This window comes from Notolepis coatsorum, assembly GCF_963971535.1.
Source record: "Notolepis coatsorum genome assembly, chromosome: 13".
Taxonomy (NCBI): domain Eukaryota; kingdom Metazoa; phylum Chordata; class Actinopteri; order Aulopiformes; family Paralepididae; genus Notolepis; species Notolepis coatsorum.
Genome location: NC_140177.1, coordinates 21,794,392 through 21,817,845, shown reverse-complemented (window position 1 = coordinate 21,817,845; position 23,454 = coordinate 21,794,392). Strand labels below are relative to the sequence as shown.

Genomic DNA, 23,454 nt, shown 5'->3' with positions numbered 1-23,454 from the left:
ACACACGGGTGTTCCACATGCTACTGCTGTTGTTGTTGTTGTTGGGCATATGAGACTCACCACAGGATTTTCAAAATAAGAGTATCGATATGAACCGATCTTTTTATGTTGCATCGATCCTATTGGATTGATGTATCATCCCACCCCTAGTTACCATGTGATGTTACCATGTGATGTTACCATGTGAATGACAACATGTGATGTTACCATGTGATGTTACCATGTGATGTTACCATGTGAATGACAACATGTGATATTACCATGTGATGTTACCATGTGATGTTACCATGTGAATGACAACATGTGATATTACCATGTGATGTTACCATGTGATGTTACCATGTGAAGTTAGTACCATGTGAAGGACAACATATGGAGGACAACATGTGATGTGTTGCCATGTGATATGTTACCATGTGATATGTTACCATGTGATGTTACCATGTGATGTGTTACCATGTGCAGGAGAACATGTGATGTTACCATGTGATACGCTACCATGTGCAGGAGAACATGTGATTTTACCATGTGATGGACAACGTGTGATGTTACCATGTGAAGGAGAGCATGTGATATGTTACCATGTGATGTTACCATGTGAAGGACATGTGATATGTTACCATGTGAAGGAGATGTGATATGTTACCATGTGAAGGACATGTGATATGTTACCATGTGAAGGACAATATGTGATATGTTACCATGTGAAGGACAACATGTGATATGTTACCATGTGAAGGACAACATGTTATATGTTACCATGTGAAGGACAACATGTCATATGTTACCATGTAGGGCTTGGCGATAAAATGATAACGATAATTATTGCGATATATTTTAATAATCGATATCGATTGATAATAAAAAAAAGTATCAAAAATACTTTTTTTCTTTTTATTATTATTTTTTGTGACCTGCAACAGGGCAGTTTTAAAACCAGAGACAGTGGACAGACTTGTCTTTCTTGCCTGCAACTTAAAGTAATGGCTTTACTTGTCCAAATGACAATACTGACCAAATTGAGATTTATTTTTCTCTTGTCCATTTATTTTGTTTGCTTTCTAATTTAAAATACAGTTTGAAACCGTCTGTACACAGTAGGCTATGTGTGCTAGCAGAGCTAGTCTCCAGTCGCGAGTCACGGTGCACATGTGCAGTGGTTTGTCCACCAAAAAAGCGCCAAAAGATAGAAAAGAAACTAGCAGAGCCAGAACTGTTCAACTCCCCTGGAGCCACAGCCAGCAGAGAAGCCTGTTTACTTTAGCTTTCAAACCAGCTGCAGCCTGAGAACTGGAGTGTAAAGATGGCGGCAACAACAAAGAATTGCTGCAAAATAAACACACATCTGTTGTTTAAAAAAAAAAAAAAAGGGGGGGGACAACATGCGATATGTTACAATGTGATGGACAACATGTGATATGTTGCCATGTAAAGGACAACATGTGAGCTAGCGCTTCATAAGTATGTTGCCATGTGAAGAACATGTGATATGTTACCATGTGAAGGAAAACACGTGCACACATATGAACTAGCCAACCAACCAACCAACTAACGAACATGTGCACACACATACTCATGAACTAGCCAACCAACCAACCAACTAACAAACACGTGCACACACATGAACCAACCAGCCAACCCACACACTCACATACACCCGAACCGACCAACCATCCAACTAACCAAACAACCCACCCACCCACACACACACACACATGAACCAACCTGCCAACCAACCCACCCACAGAGCTTCCAGGAACCAAATAATAGATTGTTGTTCTATGTTAAAGGTCCAATAGCAATTCGGTTTAGATCAGCCAGCAGTAGTATCGTGTTTTAGAACATGTCCATGTTTTAGCAACCACATACATTTTCACAGTTTTTCAAAAGTCCTGTGTTTGTCATTGGACTTCCTGCAGAGCTGCAGTAGAGAAGCTGCACAGCGTGGACGACGCCTTCCGCCGCCAGCGGGGGTCTCTGCAGGCCTCCCATCAAGCTGAGCTGCTCCGACTGGCCAATGACACGCAGAGACGGATCGAGGAAGCCAATCAGAGGGTACAATGTTGCTTACCCCTCTGAATTACTCTAGATTTGTTATACATTATAGATAATGTACAATATAAAAATAGTAATACTCATAACGACCTACCTCATACTATAGTCTACCCATATAACTCTGTATGATAGCATGTACAATAGTGCTGTATATACCATATATACATTCATATATTTTATATTCACTGCATAATATATTATATATCCATATCTGTCTAAATATACCTGCATATAATCCTTCTATATACCTACTTATACACCTGCATATAACCCATATAACTCTGTATGATAGCATGTATAATAATGCTGTATATGCCGTATATATATATATTTATTCTTACCATGTATATATATATATACAATGGGGAAAATAAGTATTGAACACATCAGCATTTTGTCCCATAAATGTATTTCCAATGGGGCCATTCAAGTGAATTTTTCACCAGACTTTGGTATTAAATCCAGAATTTTTTTTTTTAATTAAAGTCCATATGTAAATAAAGTCATGTATAATAAAGTGGGATGACATAGGAAAAAGTATTGAACACACAAACTGAAATTAATTCAATACATACTTTGTTTGTAATGACAGCTTCAAGACACGTTCTGTATGATGCAACTAATCGCCTGCAGTATTCAGGTGTGATTTTGGCCCATTCCTACACAGATTGTCTTTAAATCTTGAAGATTGTGGGAGGCCCCTCTTGTGAATCTGGATCTTCAGATGCTTCCACAAATGTTCAATTGGGTTAAGGTCAGGTGATTGACTGGGCCATTCCAACAAGTTGATTTTCTTTCTCTGAAACCAATTGCGGGTTTCCTTTGCTGTATGCTTTGGATCGTTGTCCTGCTGGAAGTTCCACCCACATCTCATCCTCAGCATCCTGGTGAATGGCAGCAGGTCCATCTCAAGAATCTCTCTGTACATGGCTCCATTCATTGTTCCTTCAATTATATGAAGTCTGCCAGTACCATGAGAGGAGAAACAGCCCCAAGCCATGATACTTCCACCTCCAAACTTCACTGTTGGTATAGTATTTTTCGGGTGATGTGCACTGCCATTTCTCCTCCAAACATGGTGTGTTGTGTGTGACAGCCAAAAAGTTAAATGTTGGTCTCGTCTGACCAGAGTACATGCTACCAGTAGTTCACTGGCTTGTCCAAATGTTGTTTGGCAAATTTTAAACAAGCTTTAACATGTCTTTTTTTCAGTAGTGGAGTCTTGCGGGCTGAGTGTGCACAGAGGCCATGGCGGTGGAGTGCATTGCCTATTGTCCTTTCTGTCACAGTTGTACCTGCTGCCTCCCAAGTCTTTCTGGAGCTCTTTCCTAGTGGTCCATGGCTCTTTGGCTATCCTTCTGACTCCTTGATCAGACATTTTGCAAGGAGCACCTGTGCGTGGCCGGTTGATTATGGAGTGATGTTGCTTCCACTTATAATGGATAATGCCCCCAATGGTACTTACTGGAAGTTTCAGAAGTTGTGAAATACGTCTTCAGCCAATTCCATTTTCATGATTTTCATGATTTGCAACAATTTGTTTTTGAACTGGTCTTGAGAGCTCTTTGCTTTTACCCATCATTAGATGTTTCTTGTGTGGCACCTTGGTCACGAAAAAAAACCTTTTATAGCCCATCAATATATTCTAACCCAGTTTACAGTATTAGCACATTGTAACAACATTGGTTTTCAGCTAGTTCCTTGCCTTTTCTTGCTGTGGTGTACTGCTTTTTCTTAGTGTGTCCAATACTTTCGTCCTGTTTCATTCCACTTTATTACATATAACTTTATTTACATATGGACTTTAATGTTTAGATATCTTGTCTGGATTCTTTGAGTTAATACCAAAGTCTGGTGCAAATTTCACTTGAATACGCTCATTGGAAATACATTTACTGGACAAAATGTTGATGTGTTCAATACTTATTTCCCCCACTGTATATATATATATATCTACCCATATCTCTCTGTACATACCTGCATGAAATCCTTGTTCCATATCTGTAGATACTAGGGGTGTAACGGTACACAAAAACCACGGTACGGTACATACCTCGGTTTTGAAATCAACGTTCAGTACGCGTTTTCGGTACAGTGGGGGAAAGTTTGGCTTTCCATGTTCCACTCACGGGTGATGTAGTGTGCAGTAACTAATTGTACTTGTAGGACTGTCAACGAATATTCTATATTGAAATTAATAATCGACTTGTACATTTTTTATAATTTTTTATTATAATAATTATATTAGATTGTGAAAAAAACAAGCCCCTGGTGGGCGGTCGTTAGTGGTTAACATACCGTTGTAGTCGTTCGGTACACTACACAGCCGTTCGGTACGGTACGGTACACTGAAACGGCTCGGTGCGGATACGTGTACCTTTACACCCCTAGTAGATACTATATCTATATCTGTACATACATCTGATTAGCACTATTACTCAGTAGTACTTTATTTATTTAATATCCTGCACGAATCCGCTTCAAGGCCCTCGACCTAGCATACCGTGCGGCAAAGGGAACTGCTCCCGCCTACCTCCGGTCAATGGTCTCTAACTACACACCCTCAAGACCCCTACGCTCTGCATCTTCTGGCCGCCTCAGACCTACTCCTATCCAAGCTCCGGGAGGGTCATCAAAGAGAAGTCGCCTATTCTCAGTCCTTGCCCCACAATGGTGGAATGAACTACCCACCCCAGTTAGGACAGCCGAAACACGTCCAATCTTTCGCCGTCGACTAAAGACGCACTTCTTCAACCATTATCTGAATTAAAAAAAAAAAAAAAAAAACCTAACCCTAACTAACCATACTGTCATGCACTTGTCCTAATAAACTAACCTACACTGTAGCACTCAACACTTTGATGAACATTGTTACTCAGCTGATAGAGTTGTGCCCTTCCTGATGGCTTGTCGTACAGAACTTGTAAGTCGCTTTGGATAAAAGCGTCAGCTAAATGACTAAATGTAAATGTAAATGTAAATATCCAGTTTAATCCCCTGTACATTACTGTTACATTTGCACTCTGGTTGGATGCATGTATAATGATGACAATAGATTTAAATCTAATCTAACATTATGGATAATAGACTATATATATGCTGTAACTGAGGGGTACAATTCCCTGACTGTATTACTAGATATGATACTTACTACCACTACCTTTGTACTTAATATTCGGCCACCCAGTACTCGGCATAAATATATTATGATGAACACTGTCACGTAGATGAAACGGATCCAACACAAATGTACGAATTAGAAATAGGTCTTTATTTCTACACAGCGATGGTGTGTAGAGCAAGCACTTAATCAAATCAATCACATTTATGAATGGGAATTAGTATGCACTTTTATGGCAAGAGTATTCGTCGGTATATCAATAGAGAATGTCCAATCTCTGAAGGCGCAGGTGGTACATATACGACCTGGAATAGTTTAAGGAATAACAGCAATGATACTTGAATGATTATAGACTGGATACACTAGGGGGGATTAATCCGGTCGCTTGTAAGCCGACAGGAGTAGGAAGGGGGGGGGGGTAGAATCCGGCTGCCTCATCCGGCCAAGGGTATCCCAGGTGAACCCACTGTAGTGCCGTTCAATGCGCCGGCGATCCTTGGACCACAGATGAAAGCAGGTGGACTCTTTGTGGGCCGGAGTCCTCCGGTCCACGGAGGAGAGACGTGAAGCGACCTCGTCTTGCAGAGCGTCTCCTCACCTTGCGTCCTCTCCATGGGGGGGGGTTCCAACACACGGCAGTGTCGGGGGTCTTTATCCATGGAATAATCAACGTATACAAAGCATAATCCGTGCCGGGGAAGGCGGGCTGTCGTCGGTAGAATAATCCGGTATACAGGTCCACTCCTCGGGCTCCTCGGGTGCAGCTTCACGTGGGGTCAACCACCCTGGATAAGCAGCCAGTTCTCTGCCCGAAACGATGGGGTACTGACTACGGTAGTATTCTCACCGCACGAAGCACTATATATTAACAGACTATTATTAGCTTAATAGACTACGTCCAACTCGACGATATAGTGCCAAATATGACTATTCAAATATTAATATACACGATGTCTCAATACCGATGGTAAGCCGAACTTGGCCTTACTCCCACACGTGGCGTCGCGGGGAGGCTTTACGTCTGTGACTCTATTGGAGGGTAAGAAACTGGACTGAAAAGGAAGTCCTACTTTAGTAGCGCAGTATATATACGCACTATGAACAAATAGTCCCATTAGTGGTGCGGTAGCCAGATTCCTACGCGGAACTAGGACTTGTTCGTACATGTTGAGCGGTACGTTTGAACTGGGTCTGAGGGGTATGGCAGCCTGGCACCAAGGTCTCGACCAATAGTAGAATGGAGACTATTATGGGATGTTCAGTAGGCTAGAATGGATATTCAATGCATATTGTACAAGGAATATACAAGGGATATCAGGGAATATTAGAGAATATACAAATACAATTAAATATATATATATAATAAATATATATATTCGGTTTAATCTGGCCCTTCACAACAGCCACCCCCTGATTGGTCCCAGACCCAATCAGTTAAGCAGAGACAGATTAATCGCGTTGTCTATTTACACATAAGGGTTTGCTGTAGGGGTCAGTCAACTTCACAAAGTCATAGGGTTATAGGGTCATGGTCATCATCGATTGTGTCTGGGAGTCGGGGCAGTTCTATGAGCCTCGCCACGGGACGGGTGTAAGTGCGACCCTGGACAAGCACTTCAGCTGCTCGGACCTTGCCGTCGGCACCGGTGATCACTTTGCTTACGCGGCCGGCCGGCCACATAGCTCTGGGCAGTGATTGATCAATAATCATGACGACTGTTCCTTCTGTCAAATTGTCTCTCTCCTTTACCCACTTCTGGCGGGTCTGTAGAGACGGTAGGTAGTGCAGTAGGAAACTGCTCCAAAACTTGTCGGCTAATACTTGGCTGTACCTCCACATTCGTCGGCCGTTCGCTTCTTCAGGCCGGTACATTGTCTGGGGTAATGCAGGATCTAGCCGCCCCATCAGGAGTGTGTTGGGGTCTGCGGAGATAACAGTGCTCAATCCACAGAACACAGGCTTCTTATTCTCAGCCTCCTCCTGACTGGCTTCCCTCGGGATAGGCGTGGGCCACTCTCCTTCCGGGAGCTTTAGGAATGCTGGGCCGTCACTGTAGACATTGCGACGGGTGAGGTCATCCAGGGGCATCCCCCGGGTGATGACGTCAGCTGGGTTCTGTTTTGTATCAACGTAGCGCCACTCTGTTTCTCCGGTTAACTCTTCGGTTAAGTCTTGAATCTCGGTGACTCTGACTCCCACGAAGACTTTGTACTTGCATGAGTCCGATTTGATCCAGGCGAGTACTGTCGTGGAATCTGACCACAGGATTGTTCTAGACACCGGTATGGTGAGCTCACGTTGGATGAGCGTGGCTGGGTGCGCTCCGGCTAGGGCTGCGCAGAGCTCTAGACGTGGGATAGATTGTTGCTTGCGTGGGGCTATTCTCGAGCGGGCGAGGACAAATGCTGTGTAGATCTCTCCCCCCCTTTCTTGGGCCCGCAAGTAGGCTACTGATCCGTATGCGACCTCTGAGGCGTCACTGAAGACGTGTAAGTCCATTTTACATGTCTCTGGCCTCACCGTGGGTGGGAAGTAGCTTCGGCGCATATTAACGCCTGGGAGTGAGTGGAGCTCCATCTCCCACTCTCTCCAGGTGGATGCAAGGTGTGCGGGAATGGGGTCGTCCCAGCCCTGGTCCTTGTCCCACAATGCTCGTACAATCATTTTTGCCCTGGTGGTGTACGGTAGAATACATCCTAGCGGGTCATATTGTCGGGCGAGTGTGGTGTACACACTCCGTCTGGTGGTCGGCGCCGCCGCCGGCCTTCCCTGCTCCGTAGTCAGGGGCTTGTGTCTGTAGTGAAGCGAATCTGTTTTGAATCGCCACACCAATCCCAGGGTCATCTCCTGGGCTTCTCCCGGGATTGTAGCCATCCAGGTCTCGCTGCTGGCTGCCTTGTCCTCGGAGGAGAGGCTGCGCAGTACTTGCGGATCGCTGCTGGCCCACTGCCTGAGATCAAAGCCGCCTTTGATCAATGAGGCGCGGAGTTTAATCAGGAGAGCCTCGGCTTCTTCCTGGGTTGAAAGGCTTTGTAGACAGTTGTCTACGTAGAAGCTGTTCTTTACGCTGTGTCGGACCTCTTCGTCCGCTGCTGGGTCCTCTGCTACATGTTTCTGTAGTGCAAATGTAGCACAGCAGGGGCTGCACGTCGTTCCGAAGGGGAGGACTTCCCATTGGTAGATGGCTGGGTGCTCATCTCCTGGCTTCTCTCTCCATAGGAACCGTAACAGGGGCTTGTCCTCCTCTACTAATCTCACCTGCAGGAACATTCCTTTAATGTCCCCGCTGATGGCCACCTTTTCCTGGCGGAAGCGGAGTAGAACGCCGAGTAGGGAGGGGCCGAGTGTGGGACCGGGCAGTAACTCTTTATTCAGATTTTGGGATCCGATCTGGTAGCTGCAGTTAAATACTATGCGGTCTTTACCGTTGTGATGGACCTTGTGGTGAGGCACGTACCACGATTCAGTGGTCTGGTCAGCCTCTTTAATGTCCATCTTTGTGACGTGTCCCGCTGTGATGAGCTTCTCAATCTCAGCGCGGTATACACTCTCTTGGGCGGGGTTCTTGGCTAAGCGCCGCTCCGTGTTCAGCAGGTACCGTTCTGTGGCGTCTGTCTTGGCGTGGAAAGTAGGCATTCCTTCTCGCCGCAGGAGTGGCGTGGCGTATCTCAACACGCCGTTGACCGGGACTCTCTTGGTCCCTGTCTCGAGGAGGTGAATGGCGTAAATGTCATCTTTAGAGCGAATGTCTTTCTTTCCGTTCTTAAAGGGCATTTGTTCCAAGGTCCATAGCCGCTCTACGTGTTGCAGGAGTGCGGTTTCTCCCTCTGTGACTCGGGAGTGGAGACATCTAGTGGCTGTACTTCGGTTGAGAGATTTGGCGAGCGGGCCTTGGAGAGTCCATCCCAAACGGGTCTCGACTGCTGCAGGACAGCCTCGGGGTCCGGTATGAACCCGGTCTATCGGGACAATGAGGTCTGCATGGTCGGAGCCTATCAACAGGGTCGGCATAGCATTGTCTATGAGCGGGATCGGTAACTTGCGCAGATGTACATATTTCTCCATCAGCTTGGCGACGGGGTATGTGTACCGCGACAGTCCTATTTCTTGGCTGGTGAAAGCGTCTGTAATCTGGTACCGTCGCTCAGGCTGGCCGCTTGCTGCGATAGAGAATGAGACATTCTCGCCCTTTATCGTCTTCAAATCTCGTCTTATTGTCCGAATTGTCATTTGGGTTTCGCTTCCCCGCAGCCCTAGCTGGGCCGCAGCGGAGGCGAGCAGAAGGGTCTTCTCTGACCCGTCATCGAGGACGGCGTAAGTGTCCAGGACTTTATTCTGGTAGCTTAGTGTCACACGCACTACTTTTAGGAGTACTCGGGCTCCACTGCTGCTGGCGGGATCGATGTACATGACGCTCGCTTTGCTGCTGGATGGTGCGGGTGAAGGGCGCCGTCTGTTACTGTCGTGAAGTATGTCCAGATGGGCTCCATCGCACTTGGTGCACCCTTTCTTTAAGCGGCATTCGGCTGCCATGTGTGAGCGCGCACAGCGAAAACAGCGCTTGTTGGACTTTATCCATTGACTTGCTTCCTCCGCGTTCAGCTTGGGGAAGGAGTCACATTGCGCTAGCCAGTGTTCTTTCTCACAGTAGGGGCACACTATCTTCCACTTCTCCGTTCTGGAGGGGGTACTGTGGCTCCTGCTGCTCGGTACTGACTCCGATTGGTGCATCACAGTCACCGATCTTCTTCCATCATTTAGTCGTCTGGTTCCTTCTCTGGAGCCAGGGGTGCTCCGTCCGAATGTATCTAGCCGTAGGCTGCTGACTTCTCTCGCCAGGAAGTCTGCTAGATCGAGGAGGTTCGGTTCGGGGCCATTCGGGTCTCGGTGGTCTCTCTGCCGCCTAAAACGCTCCTGTCGAGCGGGCGGCAGCTTCTCCAAGATCCTTTCCACATTTGAGTTGGCGTAAAGTTCATGCCTCCCCTTCTCTCTCTGCGCTCCCAACATCCCTACCAGGGACTGCACTCTGATGGACAGGTCGTCCAGTGCTCGATTGTCTATTGCTGGGGGTAAGCGGTCGATGTGTCGGATCTCCTGGATCACGTAATCCCATATGCGCCCATACCTCTGGTCTAATGCTACCAGCGCTGCTGTGTATGGGGTGGTGGAAGTCGCGTAGGCGAGCGCTATATTATGTGCGCGGGGTACCTTTAAGTGCTTCAGTAGGATGGCGTATTTATGGCGTTCATCCAATACATCCACCAACATGGTCTCCAGACACATGCGGAGTTCTGTATACTGGGCCCGGTTCTCTTGGGTGAAGTCGGGTACCATAGGCGTGCCAATGTATGACGCTGACTGTGGATACATCGGCGAGCGTTGGGGGAGAGGCCTCCTAGGCGAGTCTCCTCCCGCTCCTTGGTATGGGCTGGTACCGGCAGTGTACCATGGCCCGCTTGTCCAGGTGCTGTTCCTCGGTGCGGGTCGTGCGTCGTGCTCACCCGGGTATAGAGTCGGGGGTCTGTAGCGCAGCTCCGCGGGAGTATAGCCTGGGCTGTACCGGACCTCCTGGTCCGGTAGAGTACTGTGCTGTCGTCGGGCGTGGTTCTCCTCCTCTTCCTCTTCGTCTTCAGTTAGGTCATCCAGTGCTTGTAGTCTCTGGTTTAGCCTCTCCACAGGATATGCTGCTCCTTCCCGCTTGCTAGGTCTCGCTTGGACCGGTGGGGGGAGGTGGTCTGTGGGGGGTATAGACCTCGTCTGTTGGTCAAGTTCAGGGTTGTTTACTCGGCTAGGGGATGCCGCCCTGGAGGTGTGTCTAGACGAGTTCCTGGAGCCTCTGGCGGAGGGAGAGGGTGTTGTCCGTCTGATCAGCTGTTCTATTAGTTGCGCTTGCTGTCTGTCGCGCTCTGCGTCCCGTAGAGCACCAGCAGCTGCTCGCTGGCTGTCTGCTCGGTCTCTGGCCACATTCTCTTCTCTCTGAATGCGTCTTATTTCTAGACGTATATGCTCTTCTTCGCTCCGCTGCTGGATCTGCAGTCGGTCGCGTTCAGCAGCGGCGTTCAGGCTGATGAGGAAGGCCTGCTGTAGGGTCCTCTCTGCCTCGCTGGGAGAAGGCGGTTGTATAGGGGAGCCTTCCCTCGGGGTACTCCTTGCGGAGCCTTGGAGCTCTATCTCCACGGTGCTCTCCCCGTCTTCTTCCGTGCCGAGTTCTCTCTCGGTAGCGTTGTATTCCTCCCGGGGCTCATCGGGGACTACTTCTTCAGTACTGGCGGGGTGTGAAGTCATGTCTGGTTCCCACTGGTCCCCACCGTGAACTTGGTCAGTTACATTAGAACCCGTAGGGGCCTCTATGGTCGGGGTAGTCTGGGCGTTGGGGTTAGACATACTTTTACTTTCTAGTTTTACCGCGTTTACTGTTAGTAGAAGACTAGGTTGTTGACTGACAGCGTAAGCCTCTAAGTACTGAGGGAGCCGTCGTTCGCGCTGCGGGCGTTGGTTAGGAGGATCGTTTCGTGGAGTGTTCATCATAGGCCATTTCAATATTAATAACACTATATTAATATTACACTAATTACCATCCGGCTCGAAGGACCAATTGTAACTGAGGGGTACAATTCCCTGACTGTATTACTAGATATGATACTTACTACCACTACCTTTGTACTTAATATTCGGCCACCCAGTACTCGGCATAAATATATTATGATGAACACTGTCACGTAGATGAAACGGATCCAACACAAATGTACGAATTAGAAATAGGTCTTTATTTCTACACAGCGATGGTGTGTAGAGCAAGCACTTAATCAAATCAATCACATTTATGAATGGGAATTAGTATGCACTTTTATGGCAAGAGTATTCGTCGGTATATCAATAGAGAATGTCCAATCTCTGAAGGCGCAGGTGGTACATATACGACCTGGAATAGTTTAAGGAATAACAGCAATGATACTTGAATGATTATAGACTGGATACACTAGGGGGGGTTAATCCGGTCGCTTGTAAGCCGACAGGAGTAGGAAGGGGGGGGGGGTAGAATCCGGCTGCCTCATCCGGCCAAGGGTATCCCAGGTGAACCCACTGTAGTGCCGTTCAATGCGCCGGCGATCCTTGGACCACAGATGAAAGCAGGTGGACTCTTTGTGGGCCGGCGTCCTCCGGTCCACGGAGGAGAGACGTGAAGCGACCTCGTCTTGCAGAGCGTCTCCTCACCTTGCGTCCTCTCCAGGGGGGGGGGTTCCAACACACGGCAGTGTCGGGGGTCTTTATCCATGGAATAATCAACGTATACAAAGCATAATCCGTGCCGGGGAAGGCGGGCTGTCGTCGGTAGAATAATCCGGTATACAGGTCCACTCGCTCGTCGGCTCTGGGGCTCCTCGGGTGCAGCTTCACGTGGGGTCAACCACCCTGGATAAGCAGCCAGTTCTCTGCCCGAAACGATGGGGTACTGACTACGGTAGTATTCTCACCGCACGAAGCACTATATATTAACAGACTATTATTAGCTTAATAGACTACGTCCAACTCGACGATATAGTGCCAAATATGACTATTCAAATATTAATATACACGATGTCTCAATACCGATGGTAAGCCGAACTTGGCCTTACTCCCACACGTGGCGTCGCGGGGAGGCTTTACGTCTGTGACTCTATTGGAGGGTAAGAAACTGGACTGAAAAGGAAGTCCTACTTTAGTAGCGCAGTATATATACGCACTATGAACAAATAGTCCCATTAGTGGTGCGGTAGCCAGATTCCTACGCGGAACTAGGACTTGTTCGTACATGTTGAGCGGTACGTTTGAACTGGGTCTGAGGGGTATGGCAGCCTGGCACCAAGGTCTCGACCAATAGTAGAATGGAGACTATTATGGGATGTTCAGTAGGCTAGAATGGATATTCAATGCATATTGTACAAGGAATATACAAGGGATATCAGGGAATATTAGAGAATATACAAATACAATTAAATATATATATATAATAAATATATATATTCGGTTTAATCTGGCCCTTCACAACATATGCCATTGAAATATATAGCAGAACATTAACAGCTCGTTTGTTGTTTTGATTGTGTGTGTGTTCCTCAGGCGTCTGAGGTAGAGGAGGAGATGCGTCAGCTCCTGGAGGAGACGGAAACTAACAAGAGAATCGTGGAAGAGAAAATGAGGCGTCTCACCAGTGTCCTGCATGACTTTGAATGAGTTTACCCCTTGTGCTGTTTTGATTGAAATTTGTATTAACAGATTGCAGAATGGGTACAATACAGTACAGCTCAATACACACAATTGTTAAGGAGATGCAGACCAGAGAAAGGCGTTCGTCTTGTTTACATCATATAAATGATACATATATAAATGAATTGTAAATGTCAGATCTTCCATCACTAGCTTTCATGGATTTCCCACTTGAATGTCACAGTTGTTGCCAAATTTATTTCTCTCTCTCTCTCTCTCTCTCTCTCTCTCTCTCTCTCTCTCTCTCTCTCTCTCTCTCTCTCTCTCTATTCCATGTTAATTTATTAAAATAAACTTGTTTATATTGGGATTTAATAAAAACGTGTGCATTTGTTTGTGTGTGTGTACAAAGGGTGAACGTTTGGGCGAATTAGTTGAGTTTGGGAGGTAAGCAAGTTGGAAGCAACTTCCTTGAAAAGCAGATTTATTTTCTTTAAGCAGGTGGGGGAGGGGAGGGGGCGGGCTACCTAGGGGGAAGGGCACCAGAGGTACCATGGTAACTGTAATCGAACGTAACATCCGTCCATTTAAAAACCATACAAACTTAGAAATGTACGGTCGTCTTTCTGAACTAGTTTAGCTGAATGGGAAGAAAATCATTTTCTTTGAAGCCAACAAAAAACGAATCCATAAGTAGGACTTTGCCCGAAAAAGGATTTTTTTTAACCCGGAGCCAGAGACAATGGCAGAGTCCGTGCGCTCGAGCCAGTCGAACGGGACGCCTAGTCGACACGAGAAAAGTTTGGGTCTCCTCACCATCAAGTTTGTCAGTCTACTTCAAGAGGCGAAGGACGGCGTTCTTGATCTGAAAGTGGTCAGTTATCCCGACGATCAAGCTCACTTTATTACGTGTGGTATTTGTATACCTATGTGTGTGATGTTTTTTTCCCCAGCCAAGGTGAACAAAGGGCTGGCAGCTCGTGCCCCCTCCCTGTCAGTCACAAACAGCAGGTGCAGTGATTTGTATCCACGTGCGCGAGCCGCACCACCGGCACCAGCACTACTAACGCTAGGCTCGAGCCACAGTATTACAACTGGCCGTTTTAACTACACCTCACACACGACAATCAAACCAATATTGTTATGTTGTGAGTAGTAGCTTGAAGGCAGGATAACCAACTACTTGACAGTTCATTCAGTGGGATGCGCCAGGCAGATTAACTTGGAGGTGCCTTCAAAGTTCCTTGCCCTTATCCCAAAGCTTTCTATGTTCATTGTTTTCTCCAGTCAATAACTAACCATTTTCAAAAGTGGTTAGCATAAATAGGTGTGAGCAATGCTGATATTTCTAACCAAAACAAAGCTTTCAACAATCCATTCAATCATGCATATTGCCTAACTGGCTCCCTTGACAACCCCTTGTGGCTGTCCCATAACTGAAATGCCAAATAAATTATCTGCAATTCTTCCCTTTCCTCCTTGGCTGTAATGATAAGGAGGACTTTTCCCTCCCTACTTGCGCGCCAAAGCCGGGTAATGTTTACACAGCAGGCATCTTCGCCCCACCTCCGCCTCCCTGCTCCCTCTGCTATTGTGTGGCTCTTCATGTGGCTGAGCTGTGGGTTTGTTTGGGCAGCTTAATTAGCTAAATAACTTCAGTTCACTGGGTTCCACATGTGTCTTCCTTTTTAAAGCGTTTCCCCCTCGGGAATGTTGATTCCTCGCTAATCCTTGTTAAAAGTGTCTGCTGTGATACACCTGGTCCCCATAGACCTGTGTGAAGTACACACACACACACCGAGGAACACCCTCCGCAAAGTGTCTTTTGTCTCCACTTGACAGGCAGCGGACAGCTTGGCTGTGCGACAGAAGAGGAGGATCTACGACATCACCAACGTGCTGGAAGGCGTGGGGCTGATTGAGAAGAAAAACAAGAATATAATCCAGTGGAGGTGTGTATGAACTTGAAAGCTGGTCATGTAAAGCATCTCGGAACATATCCCGTACTCGAACGCCACACACACACACACCTTGAACCTCCTCTTGTCACCTCCCAGGGGAGATGACATGGGCGGCCAGAGCCAGGAGGTTCTGGAGCAGCTGGAGATGCTGAAGGCCCAGATCTCTGAGATGGAGGCCCAGGAGGGGGAGCTGGACAACCAGAGGACCTGGCTGGAGCAGAGCGTTGATCACATGAAGCTTGACCCCCTCACCTGCACATATCCTTTCATTATTCCTGGTGTTCCAACGCAGGCGTTCTGTCAGTCTCCTGCTGTGCTCCCTTGTCTTCCACCTGCTAGCCTTCATACTTCAGTCTCCTGCTGTGCTCCCTTGTCTTCCACCTGCTAGCCTTCATACTTCAGTCTCCTGCTGTGTTCCCTTGTCTTCCACCTGTTAACCTTCATACTTCTGTCAGTCTCCTGCTGTGCTCCCTTGTCTTCCACCTGTTAACCTTCATACTTCTGTCAGTCTCCTGCTGTGCTCCCTTGTCTTCCACCTGTTAACCTTCATACTTCTGTCAGTCTCCTGCTGTGCTCCCTTGTCTTCCACCTGCTAACCTTCATACTTCCCCAGCAATTCTCATTGACGGCTAATTAGGAGCCTTTACACCATTCATTTGGACTGATGAGTTATTCATCACATCCCTCTCTTCAGCATTGAAAGCCTGGAGCGATATAGGCTAATGGTGTAGGTTTGACAGTTTCCAAGATTAAATTTTATTGCCCGCCAGTTAGGTCCCCTATCTCAAACCCTGCCCTCTTTTCTTGATCCTCACAGCTGTTGTTTTCCTCTTGTCCGTTTTGGTAAATTTTGAGATGGGTCAATTAGGTCACAGGCAACATAATTGAAATTGAATCACTTTGGCAATGAACAGTAATTGGATGCATTTAAGGATCAATAGAAAAACGATATACAATGAGCAAATGCAATGATCTCACACCCTAGAGTTCAACAGAGCTATATTACACTATGGGGACACATGAGATACCTATTGGTTGGGAATCTATATCGTAACCCAGAGGTTAAGATCTGAACGTCTGTGTAAATTGGATGGACAGTGTCGGACACAACAAATGTAGCCTTCTTCCCAAAATGCTTACGGTACAAAACCGCCAGACTGAACCCCAGTGATATCGCTGCCCCCATATTGACAAATTGCACCGGCATGTCGTTTGATTTTATAGCCAAGACACGCCAAAGGAAAAGTGATGACAGACTGTATGAATTGTAGAAAAGAAAAAAATACTCATTAGTCACTTGACTCCATTGCAATTAAAGTGATTATGGAAGTTTTGTAGAACGTTCCTTTCACCCATTATGCTGTCACTCACTTTCCTCTGTGGGCGCTGTGCAGAGAATGAAGATTTACCCCCCCCCCCCTCCATTAATTTCCATGTGTTTTGCAAATCCTTCTGCAGCTAAGATATGAAGAAGGTTGAAACCGACAACATGGTCTCATCAGAAAACGTAAATAAAGTACTAATCGACCACAGGAAAAAAGGTACATAATGTATGTTATGTTATAGCCATATGTAATATATTTACTTATTGTATAAGTAATATATTTACATTTTGCATTGGCAAAAGTACAAAACAAACAGCGAAACCAGGAGTCGAACTAAAATTCAGATTCAGACAACTTTACTGATCCCACATGGGGCAATTTATTTGTAGCTTTGCACGAGTAACAAAACATTTTAACGATGGCAACAACAACATTCCATGGTATACAAAGTCCAGTAAAACAGAAAACTAGGTGTATAGGCTACTTAAAGTGACTACCGGTACTGTCTGAATTTAGAAGTCTGATAGCCGAGGGGATGATTGTGAAAATGATTGTGGTCGCAGGCGAGTGCTCTCACCACTAGACTAAGACACCCACCCACCCTGATACAAATACAGCAATACTATGATGATGATTTTATTTGAATTGATTGATTGAATTGAATTGATTGAAAACGTTATTAACAGATTGCAGAATGGGTACAGTACAGTACAGCTCAATACATACAATTGTTAAGGGGATGCAGACCAGAGAAAGACTTTCGTCTTGTTTACATCAGGGTCCCCCATTTTCAATTCATCGTAACATATGACATACATGACCTACAGATAGACAGTACTGCTACATCTATATATTTATGACATTCCAGATTTGTAAATACAGTACTGTTTGTGATACAGAAAGAGTCCAGAAAAAAAAGAGTGGGGGGTGTTTTTTGAGTGTTTTTGAAAGTGGGTAGTGATTCACATTCCTTTACAGCTTTGGGTAGGGCGTTCCACATTGATGTGGCATAATTGCGAAACGCGTTTAGTCCCTTGTTTGAGCCGAATCTGGGTTTAACATGATTTGTGGAGCTCCCTCTGGTGTTGTGATCGTGGTATTCACTGACCTTTGGGAAGTATTTTGACATGTACATGGGTACCTTGGTCGTGTAGTGTATCTTGTAGATCAGGCCCATTGCAGGTTGCTGTACTCTGTCGTCTACTCTAAGCCATCCTAAGTTGTCAAAGTGGGCAGGGGTGAGGTGGGTTCTAGGAGTAAGGTCAAGCAGTAGTTTAATGTTTAATTTAATGTTTAATGGTTAAGGTTAGGGTTATGGTTAGTTTAAGGTAACAGTGTGGTTACGGTAAGTGTTAGGGTTTGGGCGAAGCTATCAGAAAAGTGGGTCTTGGTAGTCTTGAGGATGCCTGCCATGCGAGCATCCTGGGTTCATTCCCCAGCAGGTGAACTGAAACCTTTTCAGATTTTTTAATATGTAATATATGTACTTATTTGGAAAATACGTCAATATATATTACTTTATATAACAGCTAGCTATAACATACATTATGTACCTACATATTTTAAGCGATATCTGGCTGAAACAGTCATCAAAAAATTGTCTGTGGTACAAGAGCTTTCAGCGCTATTCACTTTTACAAAAGAGGATCCGTCATGAAACGTAAAGGCTGCACATGTTTTGTGTCTTCCTGAGCTAGTGTGAAGATTTACTGTATCTATGTACTCAGAGTGTACCGGGCACATTTATGCACATGATGTGGGACTGTCCAGAAGTGGGAGAATTTTGGGGGAGGGTGGCCCTGACTCTATCCAATCTTACTGGCAAGATGATCCCCAAGGAACAGATTATTCTATTGCTCAATGATATAGAGCTGACAAGTAAAGAGTGGAAATTATGGTTAGCTGGACTGACTGCAGCAAAAAAAAATAGTAGTACAACGTTGGGTCCAGCCCCATACACTATGCACAAAGAAATGGCTGGAATACTTCTTGGAGGTCATAATGCTAGAGCTTTCTACAGCGAGGTTGAATAGAGCCAAGGCGGGGACGGTCGAGATGTGGAAGGGAGCTGCACTTATGGTTGGAAACCTTTTAGGTAGATGGAAAATGAAAAAGTGGAAGATACTTTCATGCCGAGACTGGAGAGGGAGGGAGGAGGGGGGGTGTACAGTGTGACAGGGGTATTTCTTTTTTATGTTTATTAATATGTGAAGTGAGTAAAAATAAAGGAAATTGATCATTTGCCAAATTGCAATTGCAAAAAAATGTATGATAAAAAATAAAATAAAAATGTACTGTCATTTCAGAGAATCTGGAATTTTTAAGAGGCCCCGTATTGTTCTTCCACTACGGTTTGAAATTGTGCTCTTGACGGCCCTCATCCCGTCTTCTGAAGAGGACACACTTATTTCATCCTGTTTTAAGTTGTTTGCTCGTTCGAGTGGAGCAAGTGCCAGATAGGGGGATTATAAATATAATTGGCACGTTCGTGTCTTTTTGAAGTTTTGCTTCGTTGTACAATCATCTTCCAGCCATCTTGTTTTTCCAGTTCATTGTCTCCCTGTCCTCGTAATCCTGTCTCTTGACTGTTTCCTTAACGGCCCGCACTTATAAGTATGTGACGCATGAGGACATCTGCAACGCCTTCAACGGAGACACTCTCCTGGCGGTGGTGTCCCCCTCGGGGACGCAGCTGGAGGTGCCAGTACCGGAAATGGTTGGTGTGACCAGTCGCTCCCCTAGCTTTTTAACCTATAGTCACCATTTCTCTCTCCGTCACAGGGCGGAGTAGCCTCATATAAAGGCAGGGTATATGTTAAAATAAGTGTTAAAGGGGACATGTCTTGCTATTCCTTTCACTATTTGGGCAACTTTACACAATTCCTGCCTGTGAGTCTATGGAACACATCTGTAACGTTTTTTTTTTCCAAAAAAATTCATTGTTTTGTATTTCTAATCAAGTACTCTAAAGCAGCATTTTTCCACTTCAAGATTTCAAGCTGTTTTTGGCTGGGCTCCGCCCATAAGCGCTTTGAGTGACAGTCACCCACAGTCTGCACTGGCAGAAAGAGAGATATAGAGAGATTGTGGGGGATACTAATTAATTTCGCTGCGGGGTGCATAATCCCACGGGACAATGCATTGGTAACTTGTTTCAATTGACAATATATACCCCTGTGAATATTATTATCATCAGACTCATATCTGAAAGCAGATACATTTGTTCCTCTTGAATCCTACTTTGAATGCGTCTCAGCCAGCCTTGCTTCCTTTCTTTCCTCCAGGGTCACAATGGACAGAAGAGGCACCAGGTGATCCTGCGTAGTCAGTCGGGTCCCATCCAGGTGGTGCTGATCAGCTGTGGGTCGGACTCCTCCAGGCCGCTGGTCTTCTCCCTGCCCCCCGTCGACAACATGTCCGCCATGCTCACTCCTCCGAGCACCCCCGCCGGGCCGCAGAGGTTTCCCCTCCCCCCCTCCTCTTCCTCCTCGTCCCTCTCCACCTCCTCCTGTAGCCATGACTCCCTCTGCTCGGACCACCAGATGGCAGTGGTGGAACGCGATGACTCCTTGACCCCATCGTCCACCCCTCCTGATGTACAGATGGGTGAGAGGAAGTTGAGGAACCACCTGTCCGGGGTGCATGTAGATCGTCTGAATGGCTTCCCTAAAACCCCTCTCTAAACCGAGTAGAGGCCAACGTATATCTACTGTAGCCGGCCCTGACCAGACTCTTTCAACCAAGAGTCTTGAGTTTCTCTAGAGCTTTGTTAGCGTAGCCGACAGATATTGCGTGGGTCGGAGCACCACTTTTGTCTGAGTAGAGCAATTGCATAGAACTGACCTAGATCAATGAAACATGACTCGTGTCCCCCCCCCCCCCTTGTGACCTTGACTTGGCTTTAGCGGTGAGCTTTTGCTGATACTTGTGTAACAAAAGAACCAAAACATGGGACCCGGGGCTCCTGCCAGGCCAACTAACCCACTGAATTCCTCCTTGCAGAGTGCCCGGTCCAGCCTGTGGCGGTCCTGGTGCAGCAGATGTTGGGCGGCCAGCAGGAGGTTCAGTCCATGCTGGATGTGGGCAGTCTGCTGAGGTTCAGCACCTCCGGGGACCACATGAAGGAGGAGAGAGAGGGTGAGTTGGAACAAGGGCCGTCTGTGAGCCGACTAACAAGCTACACTTGTGGCTAAGCGCTCCAGAGCAGTGGCGTCGCGTGGGTAAAATGACAGAGGATGCCAAGTCAGATAATCTTTTTCACAACCTATGTTTTGATAATGGGTTAAACGTTGCAGTGTCAAAACCACTAATATTACGCTCAGACGGTAGGTGCCGACGGTACGTGAAATAACAAGCCAGGAGACTAGAGTGTCAACTGTGCGTTAACTGTGCAAACCTGATGAACATCATAGCTATGATGGCTTACATCCTGGTCCCTGCTGGGACGTACCAACTGCACACACCACTGTGGGGGTGTTTATATAACATCCCCCATTCCCTTGTAACAATAAATATATAAAAAAAAAAAGCTATAAAAAGGAAACGGTTTAATGTGACTGAGCTAGAATCAGAATATTCTACCCATAAATAGCTAATGTCAAGTATAAATAACTTGACGGTCATACCAAACCACTAACTTTAGCTAGTTAGCCAGATAGCATCGGTGATTGTCTGATTTCGGTCGACTAACGGTTAGCTAATAGCTAGCTACAATAAATATGGTTGACATTCATAAATTAGTCTTCAGAACTCATACCACTGGTTTCATACCACTGTGTGTTGCACAATAACATAGTCTCCAGAACTCATACCACTGTGTCTTGCACAATAACATAGTCTCCAGAACTCATACCACTGTGTGTGGCACAAGTGTTCCAAAGTCCCAGGCAGGCGGGTCATTCACTCAGACATTGAGGAGTTCTCGGTGCCTTTCAGGTGCCTTGGGTGTCTTTCAGCTGAGTACTGAGGTTTATGATTGTAGTTGCTCATTAGCCTTTCCAGACACTAAAACACTTTTTATAGACCTTTTCACAAGAATTCTGTTGCTGTTGCGTTGCCAGGGGAATGGCTTGTCCCCCTGTTTATTTCCTCTCAGCAACTGTATTAACAAACATTGCAACAGGAAATACAAACAAGTGTTTATGTTGTCCAGTTAGAAAAGGTTTGGATGAGAATTGGACCAATAATTACGGAGAAAAGGACAAAACATCTCACCTCCTTCCCTGTGTTCAGAAGACCATTCTACTCAACCAACTAACCAACTGCTGCAGTTTTACACCCCGATATGAATGTAAATCTATTTTCAATGGTTAATTAAAGGTGCTATGGATAACATTCAGCCACTAGATGTCGCACTAGAGCACCAGCATGTCATTTATCCAATCGCGTGCATACTAGTGGGAAAATGGGAAGTAGGGAGGGGATACATGTGTGCAACATGTAAACATTAATTGTGGACCCACAAAAAAATATAATTAAATAGTAAATGGATCAATCAATAAAAACATACATTTGATTGGCATAGTGTCCATACAGTATATAGATCATCAGTTGCAAATAGTAGCATATTACCAAATGAATGATGATTTGATGCATGGTTAGATTAATGACATTTTATTAACAGGAAGTGCATCCAAATCTCTTTGTGTTTTTAATGGATAATTTTTAAGAAGCATTTGTACAGCTGTAACAAGCCTGCACACTTGTATCTCTCACTAGTGAAACCCTCCCCCATAGACCTACAGTTGTGATTGGAGGATCAAGGAAAGAGGGTGTGGTTTGAGAGGTCAATTGAATCACAGTGGAGCGCCATTATCTGGGTGTCTGGTGTTTTTAAGGAAAGGCAGGAAATTCAACTATACACCTTTTTTTTTTATAAAAATAACAAACAACATTTTATTTGACTAAAAACACACCTTCAAACAATAATCTGGAAAATAACCCTAATCTGTTTACTATTATGTACCTTACTACTACTAAACAGCGGTGTGACTCCACGACAACAGTTCCATTAGTGAGGGGAGGGGGGTATATTGATGAGGCTTGACAACAGAGGTTCAAAGATAACTTCACATTTATTGGCTATTAGTTTCCTTATATTGCTTCATGGATCAAGCTCCTCCAGCTTCCAAACCTGTGTTGATATTCTAGTGTGGCATCAACTAGGAGGCTCAAAACTCAAACCTAATGACTAAATGTCTGTTAGTTGTAAATGTAAACGGTTGTAAAGTGAGAGGTTTAATTTGTGTTATTGCCTTCTAGGAGTTGCTGACCTGATAGATGAGCTGATGTCCTCTGGTGGTAAGTAAGCACAACAACACCGAGTCTCGTTCAAAATATTGTCGACACATATTGTACATAGTATGTTTGGGTGACATTTAGGTCGTCCCATTCATCCCCATTGGTCTTGGAAGAATTCCCATTACTGCACCCCCCCCCCCCCCCCCAAAATGCAGGAGTCGACTACAATTTCAACCTGGATGACCCTGAAGGAGCGTGTGACCTGTTCGACGTGCAGATCCTCAATTACTGATGGCCGGCCCAAGCGTGTGTGCGGGAGCTTCTGGAAGGTTCCAGCGATACTCGTTTTCCTGCTCTTTTTGCCATTATTGCACTGCACCTGCCTAAACAAACTGCCACCCTAATCACCTTCTACGTATGTGGGGATTGGTTCCCGTGCTCTAGGGAACTCCTGTTTATTATCATGACCTCTTGTGGCTCTGCAATAACACAATATAGCGATAATATAGCTATAGAGATGATGACACAGCCTCGTGTCATTTAACTGCCAGAAGATATTTTATT

At 45.7% G+C, this 23,454-nt stretch overlaps 2 protein-coding genes across 3 annotated transcripts in view; both read left to right on the top strand.

Annotated features, from left to right (window-relative positions):
• Positions 1–13,609, top strand: part of lrrcc1 (leucine rich repeat and coiled-coil centrosomal protein 1) — a 79,878-nt gene extending 66,269 nt beyond the window's left edge. For both annotated transcript variants that reach the window (XM_084326833.1, XM_084326832.1), the window contains 2 exons: positions 1,920–2,055; positions 13,278–13,609. In XM_084326833.1, coding sequence (XP_084182959.1) covers positions 1,920–2,055; positions 13,278–13,391 — 250 coding nt within the window. In that variant the 3' untranslated portion in view covers positions 13,392–13,609. The remainder of the gene's footprint in view (positions 1–1,919; positions 2,056–13,277) is intronic.
• Positions 13,610–14,106: 497 nt separating this feature from the next.
• e2f5 (E2F transcription factor 5) lies at positions 14,107–23,182 on the top strand (the record flags this gene model as incomplete). The annotated part of the gene is made up of 8 exons (XM_084326834.1): positions 14,107–14,238; positions 15,207–15,316; positions 15,422–15,590; positions 19,265–19,366; positions 19,935–20,256; positions 20,653–20,787; positions 22,912–22,950; positions 23,064–23,182. The coding sequence occupies 8 exons, from the start codon at positions 14,107–14,109 to the stop codon at positions 23,180–23,182; spliced, it is 1,128 nt and encodes a 375-aa protein (XP_084182960.1).
• Positions 23,183–23,454: the final 272 nt, after the last annotated feature.